This window comes from Meleagris gallopavo, chromosome 17 (genome assembly GCF_905368555.1).
Source record: "Meleagris gallopavo chromosome 17, MGAL_WU_HG_1.1, whole genome shotgun sequence".
In the NCBI taxonomy this organism is placed as follows: Eukaryota; Metazoa; Chordata; class Aves; order Galliformes; family Phasianidae; genus Meleagris; species Meleagris gallopavo.
In genome coordinates, this window is record NC_139420.1 from 5876548 (window position 1) to 5890384 (window position 13837).

Genomic DNA, 13837 nt, shown 5'->3' on the forward strand with positions numbered 1-13837 from the left:
GGCGCCAGGGGAGACGTAGTGGGACGCGGCGGGCAACCCGTACGACGCTAGGGGAACCGCACAGAAGAGAGCAAACGTTTTTTTTTTCTCAAAATATAACTTTAATATATATATGTATATACACACACACACACGCTCACTGTATAGAAGGTGAAAGAATGCCGGAAAAAAAAAAAAAAAAAGGCATGCCTCAAACTGTTTCAGGTGTACGCAGCAGATGGGTTTCTAAAAAGCCCACAGCAGCGCCTTACCCCGTTTGTACTGCACGCCCAAGGCATGGTACTGCAGCCCTCCGCGCCAGAGGCAGAGCTGGAGGCCAGGGCACAAACTGCAAGCAAACGAGGAAATGGAAATTAACACAACATAGTTTTCAATCCAGTCCAGTGTCAAAAAAAGCTTAAAAATCTAAATGTACAAATGCAGCCTTAAAATGGTTTAGTGCAAATAAGAAAATTAACAGCATAATTTTAAAGTATTTAAATAAGCTTTAATATAACTATAGTGCTTTGTTCCTATACATGTTTTCCCACCAATAGATCCAACAGCACGGGGGCACGACGTGTTAGAGCTGAAACAAACCCAGAGCCTGGGAAGAAACAGCATAAAGTCATCCATTAAATCATTTATTTATACCTCACTTAAGTTTAATAAAGGGAAACGGGGTACTTATTAGCGGAGGAGGAAAATATTTATCAATTTTCTGACTCTAAAGTGGATGGGCAAAGGGAAAGAGAGCGAGGGGGTCAAGAAACACCATCCCCTGTCCTGACATTCAGCACACAGAAATGCTGGTTGTGTAAAGTGTCCGATGGGCACGCAGAGAGGCCGGCCCCGGCCGCGTGCTGTGTCAGAAGGTCTCGTCGTCATTGCAGTCAGCTGTCCAGTGCCCAAACATCTCGCAGGTGTCGCAGTAGGGCCGCTCCTCCCGCCTGCTGCCGTGGTATGTGGAGTGTGGAGGCTCCTCCAGCATCTGCGCCTGGGTCGGGCAGTCCTCGGTGTCGTGGAGATCAAAGCAGCCGCAGATGTCGCAGAAGAGGCGAGGTGTCTTCTTGGACAGGCCTTCTTCCTCACTACAAAATCAGCACCAGCGCGTGTCAAACAGAGCAATTATCTCTCCTAATTCTTTAGGTAGCTCTGCTTCCCTCCCAGTAAGCTATCTCACAATTACTGAAACTAAGAAATACCACACTGGTCAATAAAATATTGTTACAAAAACTCTCCTGAAGATCACAGTACCCCATATTCCCTTACACTACACTATTCACTTCACAAACTGCTCTGTGTAAATGTGTGCACACATAGAGGCATTATCTGAAAAGAAACACAGCGAAGCTAGTTTCTGTTCTTCATAGAAGAGATCAGAACTCACAGTTTATGAAATGGGTTTCCATTCTGTTTCTTTGGCTGGATCTCTCCATCTCAGTGTAGATAATGGCATCTTAAGGGCAAAGACTCTTCTATGAAACTTAGAAAGGACTGACCTCAACCAAAACTGACAACAGATATGTTACAAGACACCAGTGCTTGTGGCAGGTAAGTACTGGGGATCATTTTGCACCACCCAGCACACTGCAGTAATAGACCTAAATAGATTCAGTCTACCTATACTCAGGAGGAAACTACACATTTGTTGTGGCAGCTGAATCTGGGCTGATGTGTTGTGCAGCTGACAGAACTGACTCTGACCAGCACCTCCTAGAACACAAGCCGATATTTCCCGTACCTGTCGTAGTTGATTGTCTCCTCTTCATTGCCATTGAGGGCTGCTTCACACATTCTTTGTATTTTCAAGTTCAATTCTTCATTTCTCCTTTGCAGATCTACAATCACTGAATTCAGGAAGTCAATCTGTGACATTAAAGAACAAGAACAGTCAGAAGGTTGAGGACTGTGTGTCCACAGAAAGCAAACACCACAGGAATGGCCCTCAAAATGACAGACGTTAATGGGTCTCAACCCACCACCAACAGATCAAGCTCTTTTTCTAATGTTACTGTTTCAGCATGAGAGCCAGCAGTGTAATTCTGATCAGAAGTGCATCTCTGTTCCTCTGGACCTGTTGCTCAAGTGGGTGCAGCAGGGGCTGCCAGGTCACTCCTGAGCTACCCCAGTGGTGGCAGTGAGGCAGCACACTGCACCCACATGGCATTTCCTGAAGCGGTCCGAGCCACTCAGAGATCAGCAGACAGCACTATGAAAGTACTGCTGGCAGTAATCGAGTAATGCTTGGCAAACTGTCATTGTGAATAAAATAAAAGTAAGGCAAGAAGTGGAACAAACCTCTTGCTGATCAGAAGAAAGCATTGTCATCATCAGCAGGTGAATTCAGGGAGGGAAAAAAAAAAAGAAATTGGTGGTTACTTAATTGGTTAATTGCACTGCTTCTGACCTCTGTACAGACTGTGTCACTAGTAAAGACTTTTAATCAGCACGACCAACTCCAGTGATTTAACAGCACTGCTATTCCAACCATGCATCCTAGGCTTTTGTTTCACAGGCAGCCTGTTGCACTGCTTTCTTTCACATGTCCACTACGATTACTGTATCCTTTCATACATATTTTTCCTAAATCTGTTAGAATCATATGGTAACAGAGCAGCTAGTTTCTACCTCTAATTCTCCTGCTTGCTTCATCATGTTATTCTAGCCATTGACATTTCCCTTCAGAAGCAAAAGGTGAAAACAAAAAGCTGTCTATTATAGTCCTGATTTCCAAAATCTGCTAAGAACTGTATTTGGGAAGATTTCACTGTGCCTATAGACACACTGCTGTTTTAGCTCACTAATGTTTCAGATCAAATACCTGTTTATCTTCTGCACTTTCATCTTGAAGTAGATTAGCAGCAATATCACCTTTAAAGAGAAACAAAAAAGCAAGGCATAAACAACCAGTAATTGAAAGCATGAAACATCCATGGCTTAGTCAGAGACTGAAAACAGTGGGCTATCTCATTTTAACTATGCATTTAACAGCTGCAAAATCTGCAAGATTAAAGCTGACAGCACAGAGAAATAAAGAAGCTCTCTCTTTTACCTGAGGGGCTAGTTACAGTTAATGGCTGTTCGCTTTTTGCCTTGAGTTTTTGCTCCAAGTTCTTCACCTTTTCCTCAAGTTTCAACTTATCGGACTCCAGTGATTTAACCACTGACTGTAAGGTTTTTGCAGAAGCATTTTCTCCACGTAGCACCGTGATCTGTAACAGTCATTAGAGAATGTTTAGGTCCTCCAGAATGAAATGAAAGCAGAAAGGCAACACGCTTAGTGCTAAACTGCCACCACAAACACAGGCTAGCACTCACCTAACTGGGCATACATAGACATCTAAAGATTTAATTCTAAGGTTTAACTATGCTAAGTTAATAAAGTAAAATAAATCAGCCAACTCTTCAGCTACAAGTCAGACACTGCTAGCCATGGGGTTTTCCATAGGATTTTTCTGCTTTTTCTCATTTACCTCATTTCTGAGTTTTTCCAGTTCTTCATCTTTCTGTGTGATCAAGGCACTAGTATCACTGATGGATTTTTGTAAAGATGCTCTCTCTTCATCAATTTCTTTTTTCAATGTTGATTCTCTAGAAGAAAACCAAACACAACCAGGAGTCATCTCAAGAATAAGTTAATGCTGTTGCCTAGAGAATAATTTCAAGTATTGGGATACCATAAGAAGTTGTTCTTCAAAACAAAGATCAGTTCTGTACGTAACTAAGGTTTTGTATCTCTATAAACATGTCAGATGTCACAACTTTGGAAACAAAGCAAGAAGTTTACCTAGGTAGCACATGCCAGAATCTGCATATCATCGTATCCGTTTGAATTTAAAGAAACAAGTTAATAGACTGAGGAGATACAGGATAAAAAAACATGTTGCACAATGTTCCACCAAACCTAACATCAAAGTTTTGTTACTTCTTGAAACTTATTAACAAGCAACAAAACATGCATGCAAAGCTCATTATACAAGTTGTCATGCAAAGCATTGATGATGCTGGAAATATCAAATGGTCCTCACTAATTTCAGTAATGTTATGTCCTGAAATAGACACTTAGAGTGTTTCTAGGCTTTTAACAACTCCTGTTTCACAGAAATCCATGTAGGATTTGTTTTACTTCATGAAAGGTTTTAAAAAGAAATCCTCCCAAGCAGACACAAACTCTTTCTGTATACGTATGTCCTGGCTTCCCAGCTTTTTCAGTTATCTAACGAAAAAGAGAGATGACTTCTGCCCACATTCTCTACTCTGCTAGTGTCCTTAAGGCGTCACCACAGTGACATTCTCACACTAACACTAGCAGGTCTCCCTGAAAGTCACAGGATACACCCTGAAGAGCAGCTGTCCTCTGATGGAAGGACTTTTGCTATGGAAGTTCTGTACAAACTAAACAGGTTTTTGTTTAAAAGAATAAAACCAAAACAAAAAAGGCCACCAAAAAAAAAAAAAATCTTGCTATTCCATAATCTGTGTTTACTTATTTAAAGGAGAAATCTGCTTTTGAAAGCACCACCAGTGCCTGGCAGCTGACTGTCAACTCTCCAGGCCCCTGAAGACAAAGCCAGTTCTCTATGTGACTGCAGACATCTCCATGCAGATGACTGTGGTCTCACTGCTCAGAAGTTAGCTATTTTTCCTCTTCCAGGCTCTGAGAGAGTTGATGAGAGCCAAGCTGTCAGAATGCGTAACCACAGAGACCAAACAACACAGAGATTTCATTTCAGTAAGTATATAAAACTATGCTCTCTGTGCTGAAGGGACAAAGAGCAGAACATATCCCTGTGGGACAATATGCTGCAGGTAGGGGATAGCTGACAGGTCCAAGCTGAAATTTTTTATGTCCACAGTATCTACAGTTAGTGAGAGCCATGATACCCAGAGCGTGAAATACAGTAAATCTCACCGACCCAATAAATGGGAAACTCAGCAAGGAGAGCACAGTTAATGTAATTCTTTCATTGTTAAGGTTATACTCAGAAAAGAAGCAGCAAGTGGAGAATCTGGGGTTTAGAAAAGCTGGTGCAGCTACCAAAAAAGAACCCAAAGGTTGATTTTGGTGTATTTTTACAATGAGAGAATTGATATGAAGAGAAATGCAACAAGCTGCAGATTGCACGATCTTGCCTTGAATACAAGTTATTCTCCTGTTAACAAAAAGGGCAGTGGCATTTAGCAGACCTCCTCATTATCCTTTATCAGATCTGATTCAACAGAACACTAAAACCATGACAATCTCAGTGTTCTTCAGTAGCATTACTCATGCACTCTAGCCTAACCCATGTTTTTAAATGCCAGGGTGTGGGAAAGTAACATCCCACAAATGTCCAGGACACTGCTGCTCTCTGCAGTCCAGAGCTGCACTGGAAAAGAACATCTGCAGGATGCTCCTCACAAGCTCTCTCCTACCTGACACTTTGCCCAGGCTTTCCTTTTGCTCTGCACACTACATTAAACGGCAGATGGAAACCCCAGTGACTCATCTCATGCTCAGGAACTTGCTTTAAGGCACTGTTTCAGCTGTTTGGTCAGATCCTCATCTTAGAGATGAAGGCCAGACATACACTTTCTGTACAAATATGGTGGACTGCCATTTGTTGGCCTTGTAAAAAGGAAGCACAAGAATTCAGGTGGTTGGGAAAGGTAAACAGTTTGTAAGCATATAAATATGTATTTATATATAGGAGTTGAGAATACTGTAACACAAGGGGAAAGAAGTAAGAGAGGGACAGAGGAAAGAAAATAAGAGGTGGGGAAAGGTGCTTGTATTACAGCATTGTTTTTTTCCTTTCCAGAGCAGTGTTTGCAGAAACAATCCTTTACAGCTCTGGTTAGAGGCCCTCTAAAATGCATAGGCTGCATAACCTACAAATACAGTAGGTAGATCTCACTAATTACTTATACTTAAGTGGGGATCACAGCTCACTTCCAGCATCAGCAGAGAGCCTGCCCCACTGATACCCTCAGCTTCAGCACCGTTTGCACTGCGATTCATATGAGAGGCAATACATTCTATAAAGGGAAAATGGAAGCAGTGAACTTAAACTTCTTCCCTGGAAGTCCATATTCAAAATATCTGCTTGCTAGTAGGGATTTAAAAAAAAAAAGAACAAACCTGTCACTTCACATGCCAATTTAAAATTTCACTTTCAAAAGGAGGTTAAAACGCATTTTGAGCAGTGTGTAGAAGTCATTGGAGACAGGTTTTGTTTTGTTTTGTTTTTGTTTGTTTGTTTGTTTTTGGAAAAAAGCCCATCACCCAGATTCTTCCCTTACTACAAAAATCAGACATTCTAAGAATGAAGCAGGTACCTTAAAGTGTTACTGGGCAAGCTTTAAAAATGCAAGATAACAAGAACCAAACGTTAGAAACATGGAATAGAAATGCCAAGTACTGTAAGGAAGAACTAAATTTGCACACACCCATGGGCTTTTTTTTTTTTTTTGTAAAAAATATAGACTTTATATATATTTTTATATATATATATAGCTGAGTATTTTACAAAACAAAAGCAAGACACCAAGGGACAAAGGCAGCCAAAATATGTACAACAGCTATACTTAAAAAAAAAAAAAAAAAAAAAAAAGTTATTTATTATAACGTGGATAGACTTTCTTTAGTCTTACCATTAAAGACACACAGATATAGCAAAGGAAGCAAGGGTAGGAAAGGGAAGAGAGAGGAATGAAATGAGTATCGATAAATAGCGCAAGCTCAAAGACAGTAAGACAGTTAGCAACCCACAAGGACCCTAGTGAACTGAAGTAACACAGAACCCCATTAGATCCATAGCTACTGATATCCTGTCACTGCTAGCTGAACTGCTTCATGGGCAGTTGTTAAATTCCTGTGGGTGGAATGGAAGGAAGATCTGCTGGAGATCTGACCTAACAGATAAGCAGATGTCTCTGTTTCAGTATTTCAGATTCTTAACAAAAAAGAAAAAATCACTCCTCAACACCAGCTTTCAGTAGAATTCAGGAACTTAGAGACAAGCTTTTTTTGTTTCATTAGTTCTTCATTCAGTCTGCTTTTGTTGGCAAATAAGACCATACGCTTCCATTTAAGCCCTCACGGTCTACAGTTTGTTCCAATGACTCTGACTTGCTTCTTGTTTTATCTTTTGTATTGGAGTTTATTCAACACCAAAGAGAAATATCATTAAAGTCAGTCAGAAACTTGGGCATCCCATTGTAACCAAAGGTGAGCAAAGGTAGATGGACCTGACAACCCTGAAAGTACTGTTAATGTTCACTGTAACGATTTCATATTTGTGTTGGCTATTTCAGGCAGTTCACATAGAGTAAAAACAGGTACAAAATTGACTGCTGAGTATGTGTGTGCAGACATGACAGATCTAACTCAGGAGAAGGAAAATCAGAGCCACGCTTCTTGCTCTTTATAGCTTACTCTAGAATTTGTATTTTAAATGTATAAGTGGCACTTACGCTATTATACACAGCTAAAAACCCTATGATCCAATTCACGAGGCTGCTTAAAGCTGAAGCTTCGGCTGCTGACTTGTCCATCCACTAGTATAATGACTAATAGAACTGTTGCATTCTCTAAGAAGGCTTTAGCTTGTGTAATATCCTATGTGCATACTGTCCTTTAAAAGAAGGGTGAGATGTAACACAGTATGAATCGCCTTCCACCAAATAACGGATTATTAGCGAATGAAAACAGGCTGTATAAATACTGAGTAGCCAAGGACGTACATGAATGCTGGAGTGTTTTAGCACAGGAAATTATAAGTCTTGTTTGTTTTTCTCGGAACACACTTGGTGTCACAGAGATCTGCCCCTTTTTCTAAGAATTTATATAATTACTTTTGAAAAGGCGACATTTTTCTAAAGACATTCTGGTGCACAGCCAATTAGCCTTCCCTATTAACAGCAGGAAGATGGTACATTTTGTAATTTGGGACCATTTACTGAGCAGCAGTTTACAAATGGATGCCCCAGACAACCAGGACAAATCTCCTGGTATTAAATAGCAGTGCTGAATGAACTGCAATAACTATGGATACAGTGAGATTCATATCTCAAAACAATCCAACAAAGGCTGAGTAACAGCCTTTATTTATTTAATATAAATCCTTATCATCTCTGTATTTTTCTTCCTTAAGAATCTGACCGGTGAGGATCTGTACCCATGACATTTATCAGACTGATGAACAATCTAAAGAGGACTAAAAATGAACAAACTAAAAAGGAAATGGTAACCACTGCTTGTTTTCTTATATTTTCTTAAATTAAGAATTACATTTTCATCTCCTTTTTTATAAAGAAATGTGAAAGACATGATCTATAAGCCCAGGCCACATAAAAACCTCAATACTTTTAAATATGACATAGTAGAGAAAAAATGCTTTTTCTTGGCTTTTTTTTGGGGGGGGGGATAATGTTTTGCCAAGTTTTCTGTAGGACTGTATAGTTACAAGTATCAGAAAAAAAAAACCTTACCTCTTTTTCATCTCTAGTAACTGGTTATTGAGTACTGATCTCTCCTCTCCAGCTAAAACACAAATACAGAAAGTCCACAGTTAATACATGAAGGGTTATTTCCTTATTATAATATATCAGAATATCATGTTCATAAAACAATATGGGAGAGGCTACAGAGTGCACACATCCTTACAGTGATTGATTTTCTTCTAGGACAAAGCAGGCACAGACACGGATCATTTAGTGATCAGTGTTACCTGGCGAGGTGCTATTACAGCTTTAAGCTGTTCTGAGGCCCCGTGCACACAAGAGGTTTGAAGCACAGCAGCAGAACACCTCTTGGCCCCACACACACCACAGAGAACTGTAAGTGTTTGTGTTCCCAGCTGTTAAGTTTCACTCTGTATTGATGAATTACTGGATTCGCTCTCATTTTGACCTGGATAATTGTACTATTGAATCCCTGGATTTGCTACTGTAACAGCCTGGATACCAGTACTGATCTGTACTGGTTTCTGTACCACTGTATAGAGATGAATTATTTATCCCTAAAGCTGTTGTCTGGTGTCTGTTACTGCATCCCAAACCTGTGACTCTGCAGGGCCCCCAGAACCACAACTTCCACTGAAAAGTTTCCCTTTTCAGTTTGGGGTCCAAACAGACGGGCACACACAACAAGCAAATCAACAAAATCCACCAACCAGATGTAGCAACCACATCAAAACCACAAAGCCCCAACATAGAAGACACACTGAAGTAACTGAGAATGTTAGAATTAAGTATTTTTAAGGTCTTCTTTTTTCCCCACCACTCCACCTCTTTTCTCTCCTTTCTGCTTGCTCAGTGCCCATTCACTCCTGAACAGCCTTCAATGCTTGTGAGATGCCCCACAACTCGGAGCACAAACCTTGCATCCCTCATCCTTTTTATTTTCCTGGTTGGCTGTGGAGAAATGATAGATTTTTGTGTAGAACAAGACAGAAGTGGATGTCAGAGACAAGTAAAGGACATCAAGAAGTTAAGTCTGCTCTCTCTCTCTCCTTGGAGCAGGCTCCTCATGTACCTTAACAAAAGATGGTGCAGCTCAGCTGATAGATGTTTCTACAGTTTTCCAGTGCAATTAAAATGCCTGGGCTAGTCTGAAGCTCCTGAAATGCCACAGCAAATACTCTGAAGCCAGAAAAGCTCCCCAAGCTCAGTATCTATCTGACTAGGAATCTTTAACTAATTACACACAGCTAATTATTTATGAATCGATATAAAAAACCACCCCTCAGCATCTTTAGGCACTTTAACCTTTAGATGTCAGGATAAATCATTCATGAAAGAATATTCATTAATTTTGCAAAGTGTGTCACATGCAGCCACAGATTCACTAACCCAGTTGACTAGCAGCACACTTAGAATTTATAGTTACCATAGTGACTGCTCAAAATACTTAAAACATATGCTTGCTATCTTTCTTACTGCATTTTAATAGACATGCACAGAAACTCAGACTGAAGCACTGCTACATTCTGTGCTTTCTTCCCTATTGTCCAGTTTTTCAGCATTTGCTGTATGAAATACAGCTCCACAAGCAATGCTGGTCTAAGACATCTTCTTTCTCAGCATCAGCACTCGTTCTCTTAAACCCAACGGAGCAGTTCTTCATAGCAACATTCTTTCAGTTCCATAGACAGCCTGAAGCAAAAAAGTCCAAGCAGTGCTGAAACTCGGTGCCTAAATACAGTGTGCGTTCAGAATAAAAGTTGTAGAATCAGTGTGAACATGCTAACCTGAGAAAGGGCTATCAGTGCCAGAGTCCTCAAGAACCTGGTTGAGTCAAAGGCCGAACAAGTTGACTTTAAGTTTAGGTTTAGCGCAGATCCAAAGGAAACATGAAAAAAGTTGCATTCTGAAGGCTAACAGCAGGTCTCCATCAGACTGAAGAGGATGATTAGCACCAGTTAGTACTTTATGTGCTCCAGAGAATGCTCTCTAGGAGGATATCCGTCTTCCACTCAAGGAACCAAGAGATCTAAGTTCCGGGCAGATGCACTGCACATCTCATCAGTAAGAATTGAACAGTACTGAGCTCATTGTGTAACACCTGGAAGAGAACCTGCATTCTACATGACACTATTTTGCCTTTGCTCCTTTTGTCGTGGCAGAATTCCCTGGAACAACCAAGGCCTCTCCCAGGCTGTTAAGAGTCCATACAGCTCACTGGATCAAATACGACCTTTAAGAAATGCAACAGCACTCCCACATTCCCCAAGTTCACACTGGAAATTGGAAGGTAAACAGGCTGTTTCTCAAGCTCTAGCAGACCTTCCACATCTTAGTTATGGGAGCCATCTGCTTATGGACAGAAAAGGTCATGGTGAAAGTGAACTGAGAATAGTCCTGTTTGCAAGGTGATTGGCTCTTTGTGCTTCACAGATCTGGCACTGAGATTGGATTCCTGCTGACAGATCCACAGGCAGATAGGATGGAGACACCAAGACTGCTCTGTGAATTCATCTAGAAACTACATGAGGCCACAGTGAGACTGCATTCGCCTCTGCCAGCCTTGTGGCTGAAGGGCCCCTTCCTTCAGGGACTTTCTGACTGGCTATTTAGGATAGGCAGAAAGATTTGAGCGATGTCGCTGACTCCTTTTCAAGTTACAACTCTTTCAAGAAAATAACAGGTTGCCTCAAAGATTCTGAAATAATTTAAGAAAACATGTGGGAGTGGGGAGCAGAGCTCCCACTGGCTATTTAGGATGACAGCATTCTGTTATCACATCACTACTCAGATGCATCATGACTCAGTGGCTGAGCCCACACGTCTGGGACTCAGGTTAATCATCTCCAAAGGCTCTTCAGGATGAAGAAGCTCATGCATTACTCCTAGCAGCAGCCAAAAGGATTTAGAAACTTGCTAGATCTGTAGTTTCTCATCCTCAGTATTTCAAAGCAGGTTAGGTTCCTTGGGTGAAAAGCCAGCCTCTTGGCCTCAAAAGTGTCAGCCTGTGTTACAGGATGGAAGACATCTCTTCCACTGCCACTGAGAGCACTCATACCCGTTTCTGCAGAAGAGCTCTCTCAGCCAGTACACAAAGCCATGCTCCACTCTTGCTTTTAATCTAGATGTTCCTTGGATGCCTTCATGGTGTCATCACGAGAAATGCTCCACAAGGAATGAAACCACCATATCTAATGGATGTAAATCTAATATTTCTCTAGCAAGAACCAGTGCTGTAAGCTGTATAACTAAGCACATGCTTTAAGATTCCAATGAGTCCAAGTGTAATATTAAAAAAAAAAAGTGTTTTTTTCCTATAAACTATAACAAAAAAACAACAACCTCACATGAATTCTAGTCCTCCAGTACCCAATACGTGACTGCAGCACTGTTCATGTACATGCACAGTATCATGTCTAAGTAAGCATATACATGCACAGTGCTTTTTATAGACCCCAACAAGTAGTTTTAAATAGTATTCTGAAAGACATCCTAAATATTCTTTCTTTTCATGGGAACGGAGAGCAGGAATAAGGAGAAGAATTAAATAGATTTCTTTAGTAGTGCTTAGATGGAGATCTCATAGTTGTATAATAAAACTACACCTGACAGAAATAGAAAGTGTCTGTTAATACATTTGGCTAAATCATATTTAACTTATGCTTATTTCCAAGCCTCCTAAGTATCCTTTGTAGGTTACACAACCTTCTGTTAGCCTGCAGTACTAACCTCCCAGTGCAGGTGGTTTCCAAATTTATTTTAAAACATTCTCAGAACAACTCATCTTTCACTCACAAGCATGCAGTGCAACGTCACCCAGACATCAGTGGAAACAGCATGTACCACACTTTCACCACACATCAGGAAACGTTCCAGCCACTCTACCTTCTGATGACTTGTGACTTCGTCCCTGCTTCTGCCCAGCTCCTCGGCAAGTTTCACGTTCTCCTCTTGCAAAGCTGCAAGCTGCTGGGACTTCTGAGCAGCTGCCAGCTTCAGCGCTTCGCTGTGAGGACAGAGAGTGCATTGTTACCATAGGAACGAGGGAGGCAAGAAAAAACTGTGGGAGAGAATCAGCTTCACAGCTTGGAAAAATACATCTAGGTCACGTGCCTGGTGGGACTGATAATAAAGATGACGAGCCATACCTCGCTGCACACGGATAGGCTTAACCCTGAAAAGAGACAGCAGCACAAAATGATCGCTTCCTTCTCCTTTAAATGCATCAGAACTCAAGGAAATGCAGGGAAAATTCAGTCTGCTCGTTCTGCACATTTCCAGTGGTTATCGAGCACTTGGATTTAGGAACATCCCTCACAGGAGCTGCTGGTGAGCTGCACAGCCCAGACATGCTCAGAAATGAACGTGGCTGAGTACTCTGCAGTTAAAGCATGAGAACTGGTTTTAAAAACAAAAAAAGCTCACAGTCTCTCAGCGCTCCCTGCAAGGTCTGCCACCCAGACAACCAAGAATGTGCGAGACTGTGGGGTCAGCTGCTCCGTTCTTGTTATTTTTCAGGTACAAAACCAAACAACAAAACAAAAGCTGAAGTATATCTGCAGGTTTCATTTTGCTACTAATACATATTGTTTTCTTAAAGTAAGTTTATTTTTGATTTGTTTTTGCCTGCCTGGGGGACAAGTGACTAACCTAAGTTCTTACAATATTTGAATATATCTTAAAAAAAATGAAAAAGGTTTGCTTAACTTCAATAAATGGGAACTTCTATGACTGGGTTTTGTTTTCATAAAAAGGAGTCTCAGAGCTCCAATGTGCCAATATTACACAGAGTTAAACCCTGACTGGAATATTAAAAATACTTGTGTGGCTGTGGGAGGCAGGAGAACCCAAGAGTCAGAAACTCACTCAAGTACTTCAAAACAGAGGAACTCTATGGGCTGTTATTGAGCACAGTTCAACAAAAGGAAGTCTGATTTACCTTTAGAATTTAGCACATGATATGACTTAAGATTTTCCAACCATTTCTCCAACCCCTGATCTCTAGCTGCACCACTAGAGTAGCTAGCTTTCTACTTCTTGACCAGTTCTCAAGCCATCCAGACTTGGATTAAGCTGGCTGGCTCTCCTCACTGAATGCTGATTCAAATGACCTTGGTACGCATATACCTGCTGACACGGGCGCATACCCGTCTGTAACCATGACTGTTTGTTCAAACCAGTCTTCTCTTGAAAAAATTACAGTCTAATATATTTTGTCTTTCCATGAAATCAGCCTGCTAGCCCCCATACTGCCCCAGCATTTCAGCAGCTGGTCTAGAAATGATTGTTTTGCTTTGGCATTTCCCACGAGCTTGGAGGCAGGCAGAAATTGCAGAATGAAATCCCACCTTTCTCTGCAGGGTTGCTCTCTATTCAGGCAGGCTTTTAAAAGCAAGTTAAGAATGGTCAC

At 41.1% G+C, this 13837-nt stretch overlaps 1 protein-coding gene across 1 annotated transcript in view; it reads right to left on the reverse strand.

Annotated features, from left to right (window-relative positions):
- Nucleotides 1-77: 77 nt before the first annotated feature.
- Nucleotides 78-13837, reverse strand: part of CLIP1 (CAP-Gly domain containing linker protein 1) — a 63728-nt gene continuing 49968 nt past the window's right edge. Inside the window, 9 exon segments of the mRNA XM_085238550.1 lie at nucleotides 78-1070; nucleotides 1724-1848; nucleotides 2281-2286; nucleotides 2804-2853; nucleotides 3035-3194; nucleotides 3456-3573; nucleotides 6301-6321; nucleotides 8455-8500; nucleotides 12297-12433. Coding sequence (XP_085094676.1) covers nucleotides 848-1070; nucleotides 1724-1848; nucleotides 2281-2286; nucleotides 2804-2853; nucleotides 3035-3194; nucleotides 3456-3573; nucleotides 6301-6321; nucleotides 8455-8500; nucleotides 12297-12433 — 886 coding nt within the window. The 3' untranslated portion in view covers nucleotides 78-847.